The 14510-nt window shown below is 53.5% G+C and overlaps 1 protein-coding gene across 3 annotated transcripts in view; it reads right to left on the bottom strand.

Annotated features, from left to right (window-relative positions):
• Nucleotides 1–227: 227 nt before the first annotated feature.
• SYT2 (synaptotagmin 2) overlaps nt 228–14510 on the bottom strand; it is a 49786-nt gene continuing 35503 nt past the window's right edge. For 2 of the 3 annotated variants that reach the window (XM_067531884.1, XM_067531885.1), the window contains exons 4-9: nt 10669–10794; nt 9952–10119; nt 9206–9373; nt 7979–8096; nt 6987–7120; nt 228–5127 (exon numbers count right to left, since the gene is read on the bottom strand). In XM_067531884.1, the coding sequence (XP_067387985.1) occupies nt 4921–5127; nt 6987–7120; nt 7979–8096; nt 9206–9373; nt 9952–10119; nt 10669–10794 (921 nt within the window). In that variant the 3' untranslated portion in view covers nt 228–4920. Of the gene's footprint in view, nt 5128–5230; nt 6691–6986; nt 7121–7978; nt 8097–9205; nt 9374–9951; nt 10120–10668; nt 10795–14510 lie in introns of those variants that run through there. The other variant, XM_067531886.1, reaches the window with a different exon arrangement.

Raw genomic sequence — 14510 nt, 5'->3', positions numbered from 1 at the left:
AGGCCCAGGCTGGCTGCACCATGCAGGGGGGCTGTGGGTCAGCCCCACGCCCCTTGCTGTGCTCGCTCTGGTCCAAAGGACAGGGTCCATTCTTCCCCTGTTGCAGCTGTGTCCGCCCTGGATTCACCCCATTGCTGCTTCGGGGGTTGGAGTTGGTAGGCTTCCCTTCCCCCCCCAGTCCTGCATAGCTCAGGCCAGAGCATGCCAGCCTGTGACTTGTGGTTGAGACAAAGCCTCCCTCTTAGGGAAACCGCCAATCTGGATTGAAGCCTCTTAGCACCCCAGGATCCAACGTGCTCCTGGGTCATCTGTCCCAACAGCTACTCAGGCTCCCTGCTGTGAGCGGGGCTGACTGTTCCCAGGTCCCCGGCACGGCCAGCAGCAGCAGCCTGCGTGGTAGCAACAACTGGACTCACCAGGGCCTGGTCCCTCTGCACAGAAGGCAGCGGAGCATGAGGCTCAGAGTCAGTGCATGCTCCAGCGCTCGCTAGGGAGTATGATGCTTTGTCTGGCCTCTAGGCCCCAGTCCTGTCTCCCCAGGTCCCTGCTCTGTGGCTCGAAAGCTGGTTCTAAATGTTGCATCTCAGCCCCATCAATGGCAGGAACTCCAGCGACTTGCAGCCCCACTGCCCTTGATCCAGAAGGGCAGTGGCTCTACCACTCCCTACTCTGACACGGAGTCCAACTCTGCTCAGTTGCCTTTGGTTGGAAGCTGATGGGATTGCACCAGTGTAACTGGGCCTTGGGAGAACCAGGGTCAGGCTGTGATGGGAGCAAGAGATGGCCTGATCCCAATCACAGTCAGCTATTAATGCATCACCTCTTCCTGGGTCTTTATTCCCCGAAGAAACTCATTAAACAACGGGCAGGAGCTCAGGCTGCATCAGAAGGGGCAGGGCTAGCACCAAGGACTCCCGAGGTTTGCACGCAGGCCTCCCCTAGGCCATGCTCGCCTGAAGAAGGACCTCAGCTTTGGCCACCGGCATGTAACAAAGGGATCCCAGCGCTTCAAACTGTGACATTCCAAACCCAGCTCTACGGGGCTCGTGCTTGGCCTTAGCTCCAAGCTGAGCGTGAGGCCTCAGCAATGAACCCATGGCGAAGGCTAGAGTCCTGAGCCAGCGCTCCCCCCGCAATCAGCTGCCAGGACAAGGACTTGGGGGACCCTTAACAACACAGGAGACATTATCAAGAGGGGCCAGGAGGACGTAGAGGATCACCTGTCGGCCCATCCCACTAGAGGATCCTGGCAGGCCGTGATCTAATATGGCTTCTAAGTTTGCTCTGACAGTAAAATGCATCAACACGACACGGGACACCAAAGCCACAACGTTGCCGCTACCTGGACATGGTATAAATTCCGCAAGATACAGTTTTGCACGTATGGATTACAAGACACACATGAAATTATCCCCCCTACGGGCTTGTTATTTACCCCTCAAATGTTTTTGAATGGATCCCGCATGCTTTGTTCCTTGTAATTTTTTTTTAAATTGTCGTCCATTTAGTGTCAATAAAAAACAGTGTGGAGCCTACTCAGCTGGGCAACAAAGGTGGTGGGTTTGTTTTTTTGTTGTATCATTCTTGCTCGACCCTCGTGGGGAAAACAAATCCATTCACACTACGTTTTTAAAAAGAACTCCAGAGCCTGGGTGTGTTCTGCACAATGGACAATGACTCAGCGGTGTAACAAAGTGTATGGATTCTGTTCTAACCATGCTGCTATTTACATAGTGGTTATCCATCATGCATTGTTACCAAGGTTGGCTGTTTTTAAGAGCTAGCTATATATATATATATGTAACTACACACATAAGAAGGGATTTGGATGAGGCTCAGATGGCTTGAGTATGTTGGTTGGGGGGGATTTTTTTTCCCTTTAATACTTTTTTTAGTCACCGTTCCTACCCCTCCACCGTATGCACTTTTAAACAGTCCAAGTTAAAAATGTGCCTAATTAAATAGAGCAGAACTTGAGTCTGGCTGTGCCTTGGCCACTTCCCAGGAGTTACTCCTGAGTGATGCCAGTGGCTGTGGGAGCAGAATGGGGTGGGGTGCGGGGTGCAGGTGCACAGTGGTATGCCCCCTCCTCTCAGTTGTGCTCGGACAATCTTAAGCAGGGTGTATTGAGTTCACACTTTGCGCACATGATTGTTTTCTTACCCAGTCCCCTGCACGATTTTTTTAACACCCTTGATCCGAGCTGTAATGCTAAACTGATCCATAGTTGACCTGGGAGTGGAACACTCAAGTTAAATGCTGGTTTAAGAACCCAAACAACAGAAGTAAGTGGGGAGGGTGCAACATTCCAAGGCGTGGTGTGAAAAGCCAAGCCTGCTGGGTATAGTCATGAGTAAATTAATGCGGCTGCCTCCATCACACTCACTCTCAGCTCTGGTATGCTTATTGTGCCACCTTGGTCCATACAAATCCCATTCACCTTTTGCTTTCTTAGACAAACGCTAATTGTGGAATGGAGGGGGTGGTATGACTGTCTTTCTGCCAGGCACCCCCACTTAAGAAAAGGGGATGCTTATTAGACCATTCTGGGAACCTGCTGACAGCTGTTTTGCTCATTGTCCCATCATATGAAGGCAGCAGGTGCTCTGGTGCAGCTGGCTGGAGCAAGGACATGTGATCAGCACTGGGGATGGGGGGGAAGTGTGTATAAATAACACAGGATCAATAACAGGGAAAGGGTAGGGTGGAGAGGGGGGTTGGGATTTAAACATTCCCCTGGGGCAGTATGTAAGGTGTGTGAAATTGACACCCTTCCTCCCTGTACACTGGTCCCTTCCACCTTCTGAGAGGTGTCCTAGACAGCTGGGCCTGGCCATACCAAAGCTGACTACTCTTGCACGCCTCACACTATTCCAACTCACAAAAACAGAATTCCATCATCTGTGTCGTTCTGCCGCTTACATCTACACCCCACCTGCTGTGGAGCTGGAGAAGAGGGGATTTAAACAAGGGCCTTCCACTGCCACCGCCTGGGAGGGAAGAAATCCCTGTCCAAACTCCTTACCAGACCCAGGGGAGACTTGACCCAGGCTCTTCCACAGTACAGGTGCATACCCTCACCACTGGGCTCTGGAGTGATTCTAACCCTTCGGAGGACCCAAACAATAATTAAAGGCGACTTCCTGCACCAGGCACGATCACCCACTGATTAGGGCCTTCAGATGACACTTTTCCTCCAGCAGCAGCAGAGGCAGGCCTTGAACCAGCATATCTAACATCACAGGCCCATGCACTACACTGCACTACAGACGGCTTCTGATTTTAGTGTGGCCCCCCAATAATAAAGTGGAACAGCTTCAAGGTGCTCCCTATTCAAATGGCAACGCCAGCTGCAGCAGATAATTCGCAGCACCCAGATGCTATGTAAGTAGCCTCATCACTTGGCTATAAAGAGCTTCCAACCTTTTCTTTGGCCCTGCTAATAGTTAAAGTGGAACAGCTTCAGCAGGAAGGCTGGAGGGAGCTGTCTATTCAAAGAGCATCACCACAGACCCCTTTGAGCTGCTCACATGGTCTGTGGTACTGAACAACTCAGCACCATAGGGCCATGGGGTAGTAGGTTCAAATTCCTTCCTCTGTTTCTTACTCACTCACACTACAGCTCCATTGCTCTTGGCTTGCGTTCTGAAGGCGGTAGCTGGATCTGTACACTTTTAGGACATGCATCTTCAGAAGTAGGGTTATACAAACCATCCCACAGCTGCTTTTATTTAAGACGGGAGTTGGCGCCGCCGGATCGAGTGAGTGGCAGTGGAGACCCGCTCAATCGATCCGGAAGTCGCCGCTGTTAATCCACCCCCTGCAAAATAATTAACTCTGCATCGAGGGGAGGGCATTTCCTGTTGGCGCAGGGTAGTGGGGACGCCGCACTACGTAGAAATTAGGCAGTCTAGGGGAGCTACATTAAGAAGCTTGCGTATCTCCTGTTGACTGCCGCTGAATTTCACTGGCAGTGTAGACCAAGCCTCACTTTAGCCCACCTGGATGGCTTTAAACGGCCCTTTTGGTAAATCAACCTAGCATCTGACTAATCACGTGGGCCCATCTCAAGTTCAGCTGGTACTGAAAGCCGGCCGTGCCCTGGTCACTTGCCTAAATACCCCATCCTGCTGTTCTTCAAAACCAAGACTCTTGTGTGCTCTGTCCTGCACAGAGATTGGAATAGTGAATGTTGCGTTATCGAAGCGATGCAACCTCTTTGTGACCCACCCCCGACAATCACACGGGGGTCAGCACGGTTCAATGCCCTACCTCGATGCCACAGGGCAGCACTAGCACAGGGTCTGTATGCCCCGCAATGCACCTGTCGCACCAGACAGACCTCAACCTTCAGCTGTTCGATGGAGCCTGGGAAGGTCCAGTCCCACTGTGGACGCTTTCCCTCGTCTCTGGGCGGCTGAAGGGAGCAAAGCAGTGCCATGAAGGTGCCCAGATGTTCATTACAGCTCTTCTCCTTGTCCATTGTAGCCCCACAGCAAACACAGTGTATCTGGTCAACTCACATTTTCAGGCTCCTCTGTCTCCGTAGCACACTATTTGAAAGTCCAAGTGGAAAACCCCAGAGCAAGGCAGACGATGCACTGCCACGGCTTGGGGAAGCTAACCCACGGAGGAAGCTGGCTTTACTCGTTCGAAGAACAGCATGTAGAAACAATGAGACATGCAGCAGAGTGAAGCTACATTGCAGGATGAAAAGAACCATCCCTCTCTGTAACCATTTCCCCTGACCGCTCTCAGGACAGTCTGGAAACGCTTCCACAACCACCAGAGGGTATTTCAGCTCGTAAAACAAAATGGAAGCAAAAATTTAAAAAAAGAAACCAAAGGTTGCGTAAATGAGGTATCAATAGCGCTGGGTCACTCAGACTGTCCGTAGGTTATGCTGGGCTACGGGGCTTCCTATTTGTTCTTCCCAAGAGATGCGTCCACCTCTTCTTCGGGCTTCAAGGAGTGCCACTGAGCGATGGGCCTCCTGGGGTTCGCCAGCATGTCGGACCAGTGCCGCAGCTCCGTGCCACTGGCGTTGGAGCCCACAAAGACTTTGCCGATGGCTTCGTTCTTTCCCAACTTGTCGTAATCCAGGACGGTGATCACCACCTGCACTTTCTGAAGCACACGGAAATGCTGGGTTAGTACAAGCGGCGCAGCTGACAAAGGACCCGATGAAGCCAATGGGAATCGATTGCAGCCAAGATTCCACTGCAGCTGGGAGCCGGGTGCTGGCCTGTCCAATGCCTGATGGATCTGAGCGGCAGGTCCCATGGGAATCATGCTCCCACCTCCCCCAGGCAGCGATGGAAAGCTCACCCCATATCTTCTCATTTTAGGGGGTGACTGATGGACAGACATGCCCCTTTACTATGTGAAATTGGCAGAATGTCTGCTCTCCATGGCCGAGTTTCGCTTCTGAAATAAGTTCGTCCTCTTCCCCCCCTCAACAGGCACAACCAGCACAGCTAAGGGCTATTGTACCATTTTTAACGCTACCAGTACAGTTAAAGTGGTACAACCTGCCCCATGTGGATGCAGTTATAACAGCATAAAGTTGCTAATGCCAGTACAGCTAACTGTGTAGGGAAGGAGGCTGGAATAAGGCACCTTCATAGCGGAGTAACTGCACCCACTCTAGGGCTTGTGCTGGCGTTAAAAAAAAAAAAAAACCACACCCTTCCCCCACGGAGTTGTACCGGGACACATGCTGGTGGAGAAAGGCCTGAGTTTCCATTGGTTACACCTCTGCACACCATTAAAGACAATATGGCTGCAAGGGGAGGGGCACCAAGGTCATGATGGGGCCAGGGCCATGCTGGCAGCTCCAAGGGTAGAGTGCAAGGGGATGGGGTGGGCGTGGGGGTGAAAAGCACGGTGCTGTTATGGGGTCCACCAAGGGCAAAGGGGCTGGAGCTGCATGGGGGCTTCCGAACCCAGAGTGCAGTGGGCAGACAGAGTCTCCCAGGGCAGAGGACGAAAGGACTGGGGGCATGGGAGAGGGAGAAGGGGAGGGGGTCACCTGTGGCCTCATTTGTCCCGAAAATCCTTTCAGGACAGGCAATGAAGCGGGAGAAGAAAAGGACCCAGCTGGACTTATTTAGGGCCCTCAGTACGGCCTGGAGTAGTTGAGCCGCAATAGCATAGGGCCACAGGAGGCTGATTGTAGCCGTGCTTCGAATGCCACTGCTGCCTTTGTCCCACGTGCTCTGCCCCTCTGCCTGCCATTAGCATTGGCTATTTCTGAAGGCGGGACCGGCCTTTTCTGGCAGGAGTCACCCTCCCGGCAGGGGGCCAAAGGACTCAGTCTCCAGCCATGAGGGAAGGCTGTAATTTGCAATGAAGGAGTTCATTTGCAGAGACGTGGAGCCGCCCCAACGTCAGCTGAGGCCAACAGGATCGCCAGGCACCCAGCACCTCAGGCCCTAATGATATTGGTGGCGTTTGCCCAGCATAGACCGGGGCGTTCTGTTCTGCCTCTTGCATTCAAAGTCCCAGCCCCACTACACGGCAGGGACAAGTTTGTCTGGAGGAGTTGCGGCTCCTGGGAAGGACTAGCGTGCACGAAATGCCAGCCCGACGCCAGCTCCCAGCTCTCCACCTCAGTGCCGCCCAGGTCTGGCGCTGTGAGTAAGCATGTCCTGGACCCGGTGGTAGCCAATGGCGGAGGGTGGAGCGGACCTAAATAGTGATAAACGGAAGAGATCGAGCAGGCAGTAGCGCTAGAGCTCTGTCTCCAGAGCTGGGCGGGGCCAGGCTGCTGGGAGAACTGGCAACACAGCCGTCCCTTCCCCTGCTCAGGGGCTGGGTGTGATCATTTGAAGGCCTGGGTGGTCCCCTTCTATGGGTGGAGTGTCAGAACGGGAAGGGTCTGATCCCTCCAGTCAGAGGATCCCAACTCCCCTGTGAGCTATCAGTCGCCCCTGTCTGCATGCCCCACCCCACACCTCCCAAGACAAGAATCTCAGCCTGGGAACCTGTATCTGCTCAAATGGGATCTCGAAGCTGAAGGACTCATTGAAGTAGGGGTTGAGGGTCTTCTTCTTCACGGTGGTCTTCTTCTTCTTCAGCCTCTTGCCATTCTGCATCAGGTGGATCTTCACGTATGGATCTGCAGGGAAAGCCCAGAGCAGGAGAGGTCAGAGCCAGTCCCCCTTGTGTGTGTGCAGGAGTGCAGGGCCTGTGCACTCCAGGGGGACAGGAGGCGGCTCAGTGCATGCACAAGGAGGGGACAATGGGGAGCCCAACTCCATAGAACCTCAAAGGACACATGGGCAGCAAGACCCACTCCCTCCCTTGGGGCTGGGGGGCAGCCATCCACGGAGGCGATGGCTTCAAGACAAGAGGAAGGCCACTGTAGCACTGTTCTGCAGAGGAAGCACTCTGACCCTCTCTTCCTAAAGCTCATGCTTCAAGCCAGTCACCTGCAGGGGTCAGGCAGGAATGCCCCCCCTCCTCCCCAGGGTATTCAGGGGGGCCTTCCTTTGAAGCAACAGGGATGGCCACAGCTGGAGATGAGACACTGGGTGGGGTGAGCCAGGGCTCTGACATGGCCCCCAGCCTTCTCTCTCTCTCTCTGAGATACTTGACTGCACTGTGTGGGTGCAGGCCACTTGTAAGAGGCTCGGGCACAGGTGCACCTCGGTTCCTCCTGTTCTCTGTCAGTGGCACACAATAATCTAGTTTCCTGTGGGCTGGAATACTTGGATCTAATTTTGGTTGCTGGGTTTAGGGGGCGGGTGCTGGATGCTGCTGGTGGCCTGGAAGCTACAGGAGCTCAGACTAGATGACCTGCGTGGTCCTTTCTGGCCTTTAACTCTGACTCTACAACCCTAGCCGACCCAAAGCGCTCAGCACCTGGATTTCCTATATAAAGGTTCTGCAGGGAGGGTGTTAGTTGGCAGTGGGATCAGGCTGGTGTGCTGGCTCAGGCACACCCTCTGGTGCTGGAAGGTGGCTCTGTTCTTACCTGAGAGGCCCCCGACATCCATCTTTTTCAGGTTCTTGGCTTCCAGGATGCAGACGGTAAGTTTCCCGGCGGTGGGCACGTACCGTAGCGAGATGCAGATATCTCCCAGCTTCTCTGGCTGTTGAGCAAGGGGGAAAGCAGAGGTCAGTGCCTTTCCCTGGCCTGTATCCCAGGACACACGACTGCAGACTGAGAAGCAATTCCTCAGGAAACCATGGGAGGAGATCTAAGAACCCCTTCATCCATCGAGCTAGCCCCTACATCAGACACCCCACTGCATCCCTGGTGCAGGCCAACAAGAGGTTTGTGACTGAGAGGGGTTTGGCAGCTCCAGTTCCAGCTGGCGGGAGAGGCCAGGTCAGTTCTAGCAGAGCATTCATCCATTTTTACCAGATGTAAGGCAGGGCTTTTGCACAAGGAAGACACCTTGCAGCAGGCAGCAGGACCTGAATTCTCCGCAGGTCTCAGGGCCAAAGCCCGTGTTAAATTGGGGTTTCTCCCCATTACAGAGCCCCCCAGCTCATCATGGACCGACACACAGTGTAATATTTAGCACTGCTCCAGCACCTGCCATCAGACCACTGTACCAACCCTACCGAGTTCAGCCTCACAAGCTTCCCTGTGAGGTGCGTCGCTATCATTAACCCCACTATGCACCTGGGGAAACTGAGGCACCGAGGGGGTGGTGACAAGGCAAAGTCAGGCCTAACCCCCAATTCTGCTGACTGCCAGCCACATGACCCCACCCCTTTGTTCTTTCTTAGCATCCATCAATGGAGCTTCCCATTTCCTGTGAGGTACATAAGTATTATATTGACTTAACAATGAGGCTAAGTGACTTCCCAAGGTCACACACCATGGCAATGGCAGACCTGGGAACAGAACCCCGGAGTCCTGATATCTAGTTCCCTTCTCTAGCTGTGAGACCCCGCTCCCCTCCCAGAGCTAGGACTAGAACCCAGGATGCTTAGTCCCTTCCTCTAGCTGCTAACCTACTCTCTCCTGCCTGCTATTGCTCACCCCCCTCACCCCCAAGACTTACTCCACTGCAAAATCAACACTTATAAGAAGCCTCCCCCCCCCCCCCTCCTGGGGCAACCTGGAAAGCAAAGCCCACCCCCTGAGGCAACATGGGTGCCTGATGAGCCCAAATCCTGACCCTTTGCAGGACGTTTTCTGAACCCTCCTCCTGCTGGTCAGACACCTCTCCTTGCCCTGCCCTCTCACCTCCTCCTTCTCGCCGCCCTGCAGGTCTCTCCACTCCTCAACGGGCTGGCCCAGGTCCACTGTGTTCATGGGCACCTTGACCTCCCCAATGATGTCGTGCTTGGAGAACCGGTCAAAGTCGTAGATGGCCATCACCAGGGTTTTCCCGCCCAGCTCTTGGTAGGGAACCTGTGATGAAGAAGGACCCTTGCAAACCATAGCCTGAACATGGGAGCCTGATGTAAGGAGGGATCTGGTTGACAGATGAAGGATCTGGCAAGCAATTATGCACTGGAACGGCACAGACTGGGGGACCCGCTCATCAGTTCTTGTACTCAGTGACCAGAATTGCTGCGTCAGAGCAGCAGCACAACTGCACATGTAGGGTGGGCAAAGAGCTTGGATGGGTGCTTACAACTTTGTCATCGGGGCCACCGCCTGGGCTCTCTTTCATTAAGCTGGTAAACCAGGCACTGGGGGCAGCCCCTGTGCCCGGGAGGTGTGGATCCTCCTGGAATTCATGACTGGGGCATAGTGGGGCAGGGGTAGCTACGGGCTGGAAGGCAGACAGGTGTTCTGCCCTTCCGACAGCATCATGCTGACATAACTGCGAGTCTAAGGGACTTCTCACGGTCACACACCATGACAACGTCAGACCTGGGAACAGGACCCAGGAGTCCTGACAACCGTCCCCTTGCAGGACAGAGAGGGGTGTAGCGATTGGAAATGGAGACCACTGTGTTGGGGGGAACCGGGAGAGGTCTCACCTTGAAGACAAAGGTCTCATTGAAGACTGGGTTGAGGGTTTTCTTCTGCACTTTGGTCTCATACTTCTTCTTCTTGTCGGGGAGCAGGAAGACTTTGACGTACGGGTCCGAAGTGCCGCCCATATCCAGTGCTGGGAGCTCAGCAGCTTGGAGGATGCCCACCGTCAGCTGGGAGGCAAGAGGGAACGTTTCCTTCAGTGAGACGGCTCAGCAAGATACCGCTCCTGCTCAACACTTCATGGAAAAGATCCCCAGTGGACCTTCCAGTTCCACATTCCCTCTGCCCCGGCCAGTCGAGGACGGCACTTGGTCACCCGTCCCCCACCCCGCCTGCTGTGGCGGGAGATCACTTGCTGAGCCGCGTCATTCCCACAGACAGTGCTCTCTCTCTGTGCAGATGGCGGGCCTGCCAGCTGTGGGCTCAGAGCCCGGTGGTGAGGCACCCTCCTTCCATCTTCCCCTGCCTCACATCCCAGGGAGCTTAGGGAGCGTTAGAAGGGCCCTTTTGAAAAGCGTGTGGGGCAATCACAGAGGGGACAACAAATTCCCTCCCGACATCACTGCCCTTTGCAGGCACCTGTGCACTCAAATAGCTGGCGTTCAGCCCGCGCTCTTCGCCTGCAGTTTCCAAGGGTGAGTCCTTCCTTCAAACCCTCTCCCCACAGCCCTCCTTCCCCAAACGCCCCATGATGTCCCAGCCCCTCTGCCGCCCGTCACCTGGTTAGCCTGGAAATCGTAGTCCAACGAGAACTGCAGCTTGCCCAGGTTCTCCGGCTCCTTCTCCTCTTCTTCACCTTCTCCTTCCGTCAGGCCCATCTCCGCATCGTCGTCGTCCTGTTTGTTCTGCAGAGGACACAGAGCCTGCCTGCTCAGCCACGGGGCTTTGGATACTGCTGGCAGATCACACACACGCAGCTCTTCCCCTGGCTCAGCCTCAGGGATCTGCAGCCCCAGCATTCATGCACTGGTGTCCCTGACTGAGAGGATGCCGGAGGCTGAACTGGGGTTCAGGTCAGTGGAATCCCCAGAGACACTACTGTACTCTACTAAGTGGACAGCAGGCCCTACTCTAATGTGTAACTGGAGCCTTAACGTAAGTGAGCTTTTGGAGCAGAAGGACCTGAAATCCAGCTGCTCTGATGGCCGTGCAGCACTGGCGGCATAGCACGGGCTGGGAAGTAATGGATCTGTTACAGAAAACAGCACTGCCTGGAAAGGAGGGACGGGAGAAGCTGCTGCAAAGCAGGGAGGTCACTGGATGTTCAGTGCTGGCTAGACATAAACATCAGGGATTCCCCCTGGGAGAATGTTTTGGAACAGGGGGCCCAGTCCCAGGATGACAGGCTGGGAAGGGAAAGGTTACTTAATTTGTACAAATAACTGGAGTTCTTTGAGCTGTCTTGTCCTTGTGGGTGCTCCACACGAGGATGTACGCAAGCTCGTGCACTCCTGACCAGAGATTTTTCGTTAGCAGTGTCCGCAGGTCGGTGCCTGTGCCTTACGCCTCCTCACACTGCAGTAGGAGGGCATATAGGGAGGAGCGGACCCCCACCACGTCAGTTCCTTCTCCACCTCACAGCACGTTAGGGTTCCGAAGCAGAGGGGAAAGGAGGACAGCTAGTGGAGCACCCATAGGGGCAAAATATTTTGCAGCACTCCCGTTCCTGTCCAAGGAAAGTAACCTCCCCTTCTTCTTGGAGTTACTGTCCCTATGGGTGCTCCAGGTAAGGAAACACAATGAGGAGGAGGGTGCTGAGGAGGCGGATTCAGTACAGAGTGCAGAACATCTTCACCAAAGTCTGCCTCCACTCTGGAGGCACCTACTAAGGCGTAATGCTGTGAGAATGTGTCCTGGGTGGGTACCTTTCTCAGGAGGGCTATGGAAGTGGATTGAGCCCTCGCGGAATGAGCAGTGACTTTGGAGAATACACCCCAAATCCCAGTTAGATAGTCTCTGGGTGCTCCGAATTGGTAGCTCTGAATTGAAGGGAGGCCTTTGAGTAGCTGTTATAGCCTAGAAACTCCTGCCATTTAAGCTCTTTATCGGATGGTGTTGATCTGAAGCAATACTGCCTAATTCTCTCATTGGCAGTGTTGACAACCAGAGAGTTAGGGCTGGGATAGGAGAACAGGCGCTCCAAACCCTTGGTTGGGACATAGTATTTTTTAATCAGGTGGGTGGGAAGGTAGCCGGAGTCTGCCATACGGTGCAGGCTGCTGACAGGTTAGGTTACCCTGCCCTGATGGGAGGCATGCAGGACATGCTCCAATGAGTGCTGCTGTTCCTCGACTTCCTCGAGAGGATTCTATGAAGCTTCAGTGATCTTCAAAGGCCTTGAATCATCCATGCAGGATGGTGGAGGGGGCGTAGTTGCCTCATCTGGGGTGGAAGGGGGTGGTGGCATCTCCTCCTCTGTTCTCAATGATGGGTCTTCTTGATGAGGACAAGGAGGGTCCTGAGGATGTTGTGGGCCAAGAATGTAGGTGGATCCTCTTGTGTGAGGGTGCCCTGTAGACTTGGCTGGTTCCTGGGGTCTCATCCTCAGGGAATGCTTTGAGGGAGGGAGGGAAGGTGAAATGGGTCTGTGATGGAGCCTTGAATGAATCTCTCTGAATCAAAGGACATGTCCTCTCCCATGTTTGGTGGTGGAGCTAATGGAGTTAGCACCAGGCTTGGATCAGTACTGAGGGCCGACCCAGCAATTGTGATGGTACCAGTGGGTGAGTGTTTATATGAGGCTGTGGTGGTACCAGCAGATGTGTTGGCTCCGATTGGCATGCAGTTGCTGGTGGGAAAGTCCTCCCAGTATCCCTCAGTAGAGGTGACTTGGTTCCTCCAAGACCTGAAGGTCCTCATGAAAGTGGAACCTGGAAGGCACCAGTGAGCCTGGGCATTACTCCTCTGGGTGAAACACCTCCACTGATATTGGAGACCGTACTGGTGAGGGACCCCCTAGTTCTGGAGAGGCCGGGCTGAAGGCAGACTGTACCAGGTGAGATGGTTTCTGCAAAGACTCCTTCCTCTTCAAGGAATCCTTCTGTTTGGAAGAGTCTGATTCTGGCACCGACGGGTCTTTCATTCACTGCTTGGTGGTGGGCTGCTTGGTGCGCAGCTTCACAGAAGCAGCCTTCTTGGAGGTGCCAGTGCCTTGGTCCCATGACTGATGGGAGCGTCAACAGCACCTGGACATGCGGTCTCCTTGCTCCCCGCCTAAAGCAGGTAAAGATACATGTACAGATGAGTCAGTCTATAGTTTCTAAAGGTAGCAGAGATGTAGTGTTCTGCTAGTTTCCCAAAAGTCCTTCTGGGCTATCCAGAGTAACTCTGGGGATCTCCATCTTCTTCTTCAGTTTTCTTCCCTGTTAGAATCCAAACAGCCAAAAGATGAAGAATTTTTCCATGCATCCATATGTATTGTTTCTTCTCACAGAAACCAAGCTGACAGCAACACCACCCACGCAGGTCCCTTCTTCATGGAGGTGGGGGGGATAGAAGGGAACGCACTTAACGAAGGCTTTGATCTTTTATCTCACACAAGGACCATTTGCTTTTCATGCACAGAAATTAGCACTCTCCTATTCAAGTTCTTTGTTTGCATTACACAAGGCATCATTCTCGTTTGACGGGTTTCTTAGTTACAGGTGTATATATAAACACAGACCTTTGCCATTACATTATAACAGGGAACAGATAAGTGAAAACAATGCATGCAACATGCCACCAGTTTTTCATGAAGTTTAAACATGAAACACATTCTTATACATTTTAACTTCTACTTCGAATGACACTAACACACATGTGAGCTGATTTGGCTTCCAGCTATGAGTTTGTCCGTTCTTGGCTGATGCCTTGGCAAGTGCTGGCACTTGGCTTCCCAGCGTCATGCCCATCATGGAGGGCAAAATCACCTATGGCAGGGCTGGCAAGGCTTGAAGCCTGGGGTCTTGGAAATAAGCCACCAGGAAAGACATTGGTCAAGAGGGCCTGAGGAGAAAAAGGGGGGATGCGGGAACCCACTCTCCCAAAGCTAAGGAACCATGCTCAGTAAATAAAATAATGAGACGATTAAAGGAGCAAGGTAGCAGACACTACAGAATTCTCTCTTGAGCTGCAAGAAGGCGCTGGAGGGGCACGGGTCCGCTCCTCCTATATGCCCTCGTACCGGAGAATGAGAAGGTGTATGGCGTAGACACGGACCTGCAGACACTGCTAACAAAAATACCTCCAGTCAAGAGGTACATCCTCAGGCAGAGCGGCTATAGGGACAAGAACTCAAAGAACGGAGGGAGGCAGACCTGGGCGGATGGCATGGCCTTCCTAGAGAGGGGCCAGGAAAGGGAATGGGAATATGATCCTTGTGGTAAAGGACTAGAGTAAAGGCCTCAAGCTTTTCCAGCATGGTAGGCTACAGGCACCTACCTACCTGCAAGGGAACGTAGGCCCAACGTTCAGAAACAATCGCCCAAAGACAAGGTTAAGTGACTTGTCCAAGATCTGTGGCAGAGCAGTGAATTGAACCCCAGGCTCAGTGCCCTAACCACTGGGCCATCCCTCCTCT

The sequence above is a fragment of the Emydura macquarii genome, unplaced genomic scaffold (assembly GCF_026122565.2).
Source record: "Emydura macquarii macquarii isolate MOO-44397 ecotype Brisbane River unplaced genomic scaffold, CSIRO-AGI_Emac_v2 contig_3220, whole genome shotgun sequence".
Taxonomy (NCBI): domain Eukaryota; kingdom Metazoa; phylum Chordata; order Testudines; family Chelidae; genus Emydura; species Emydura macquarii.
This window is presented reverse-complemented; position numbering and strand designations above follow the sequence as displayed.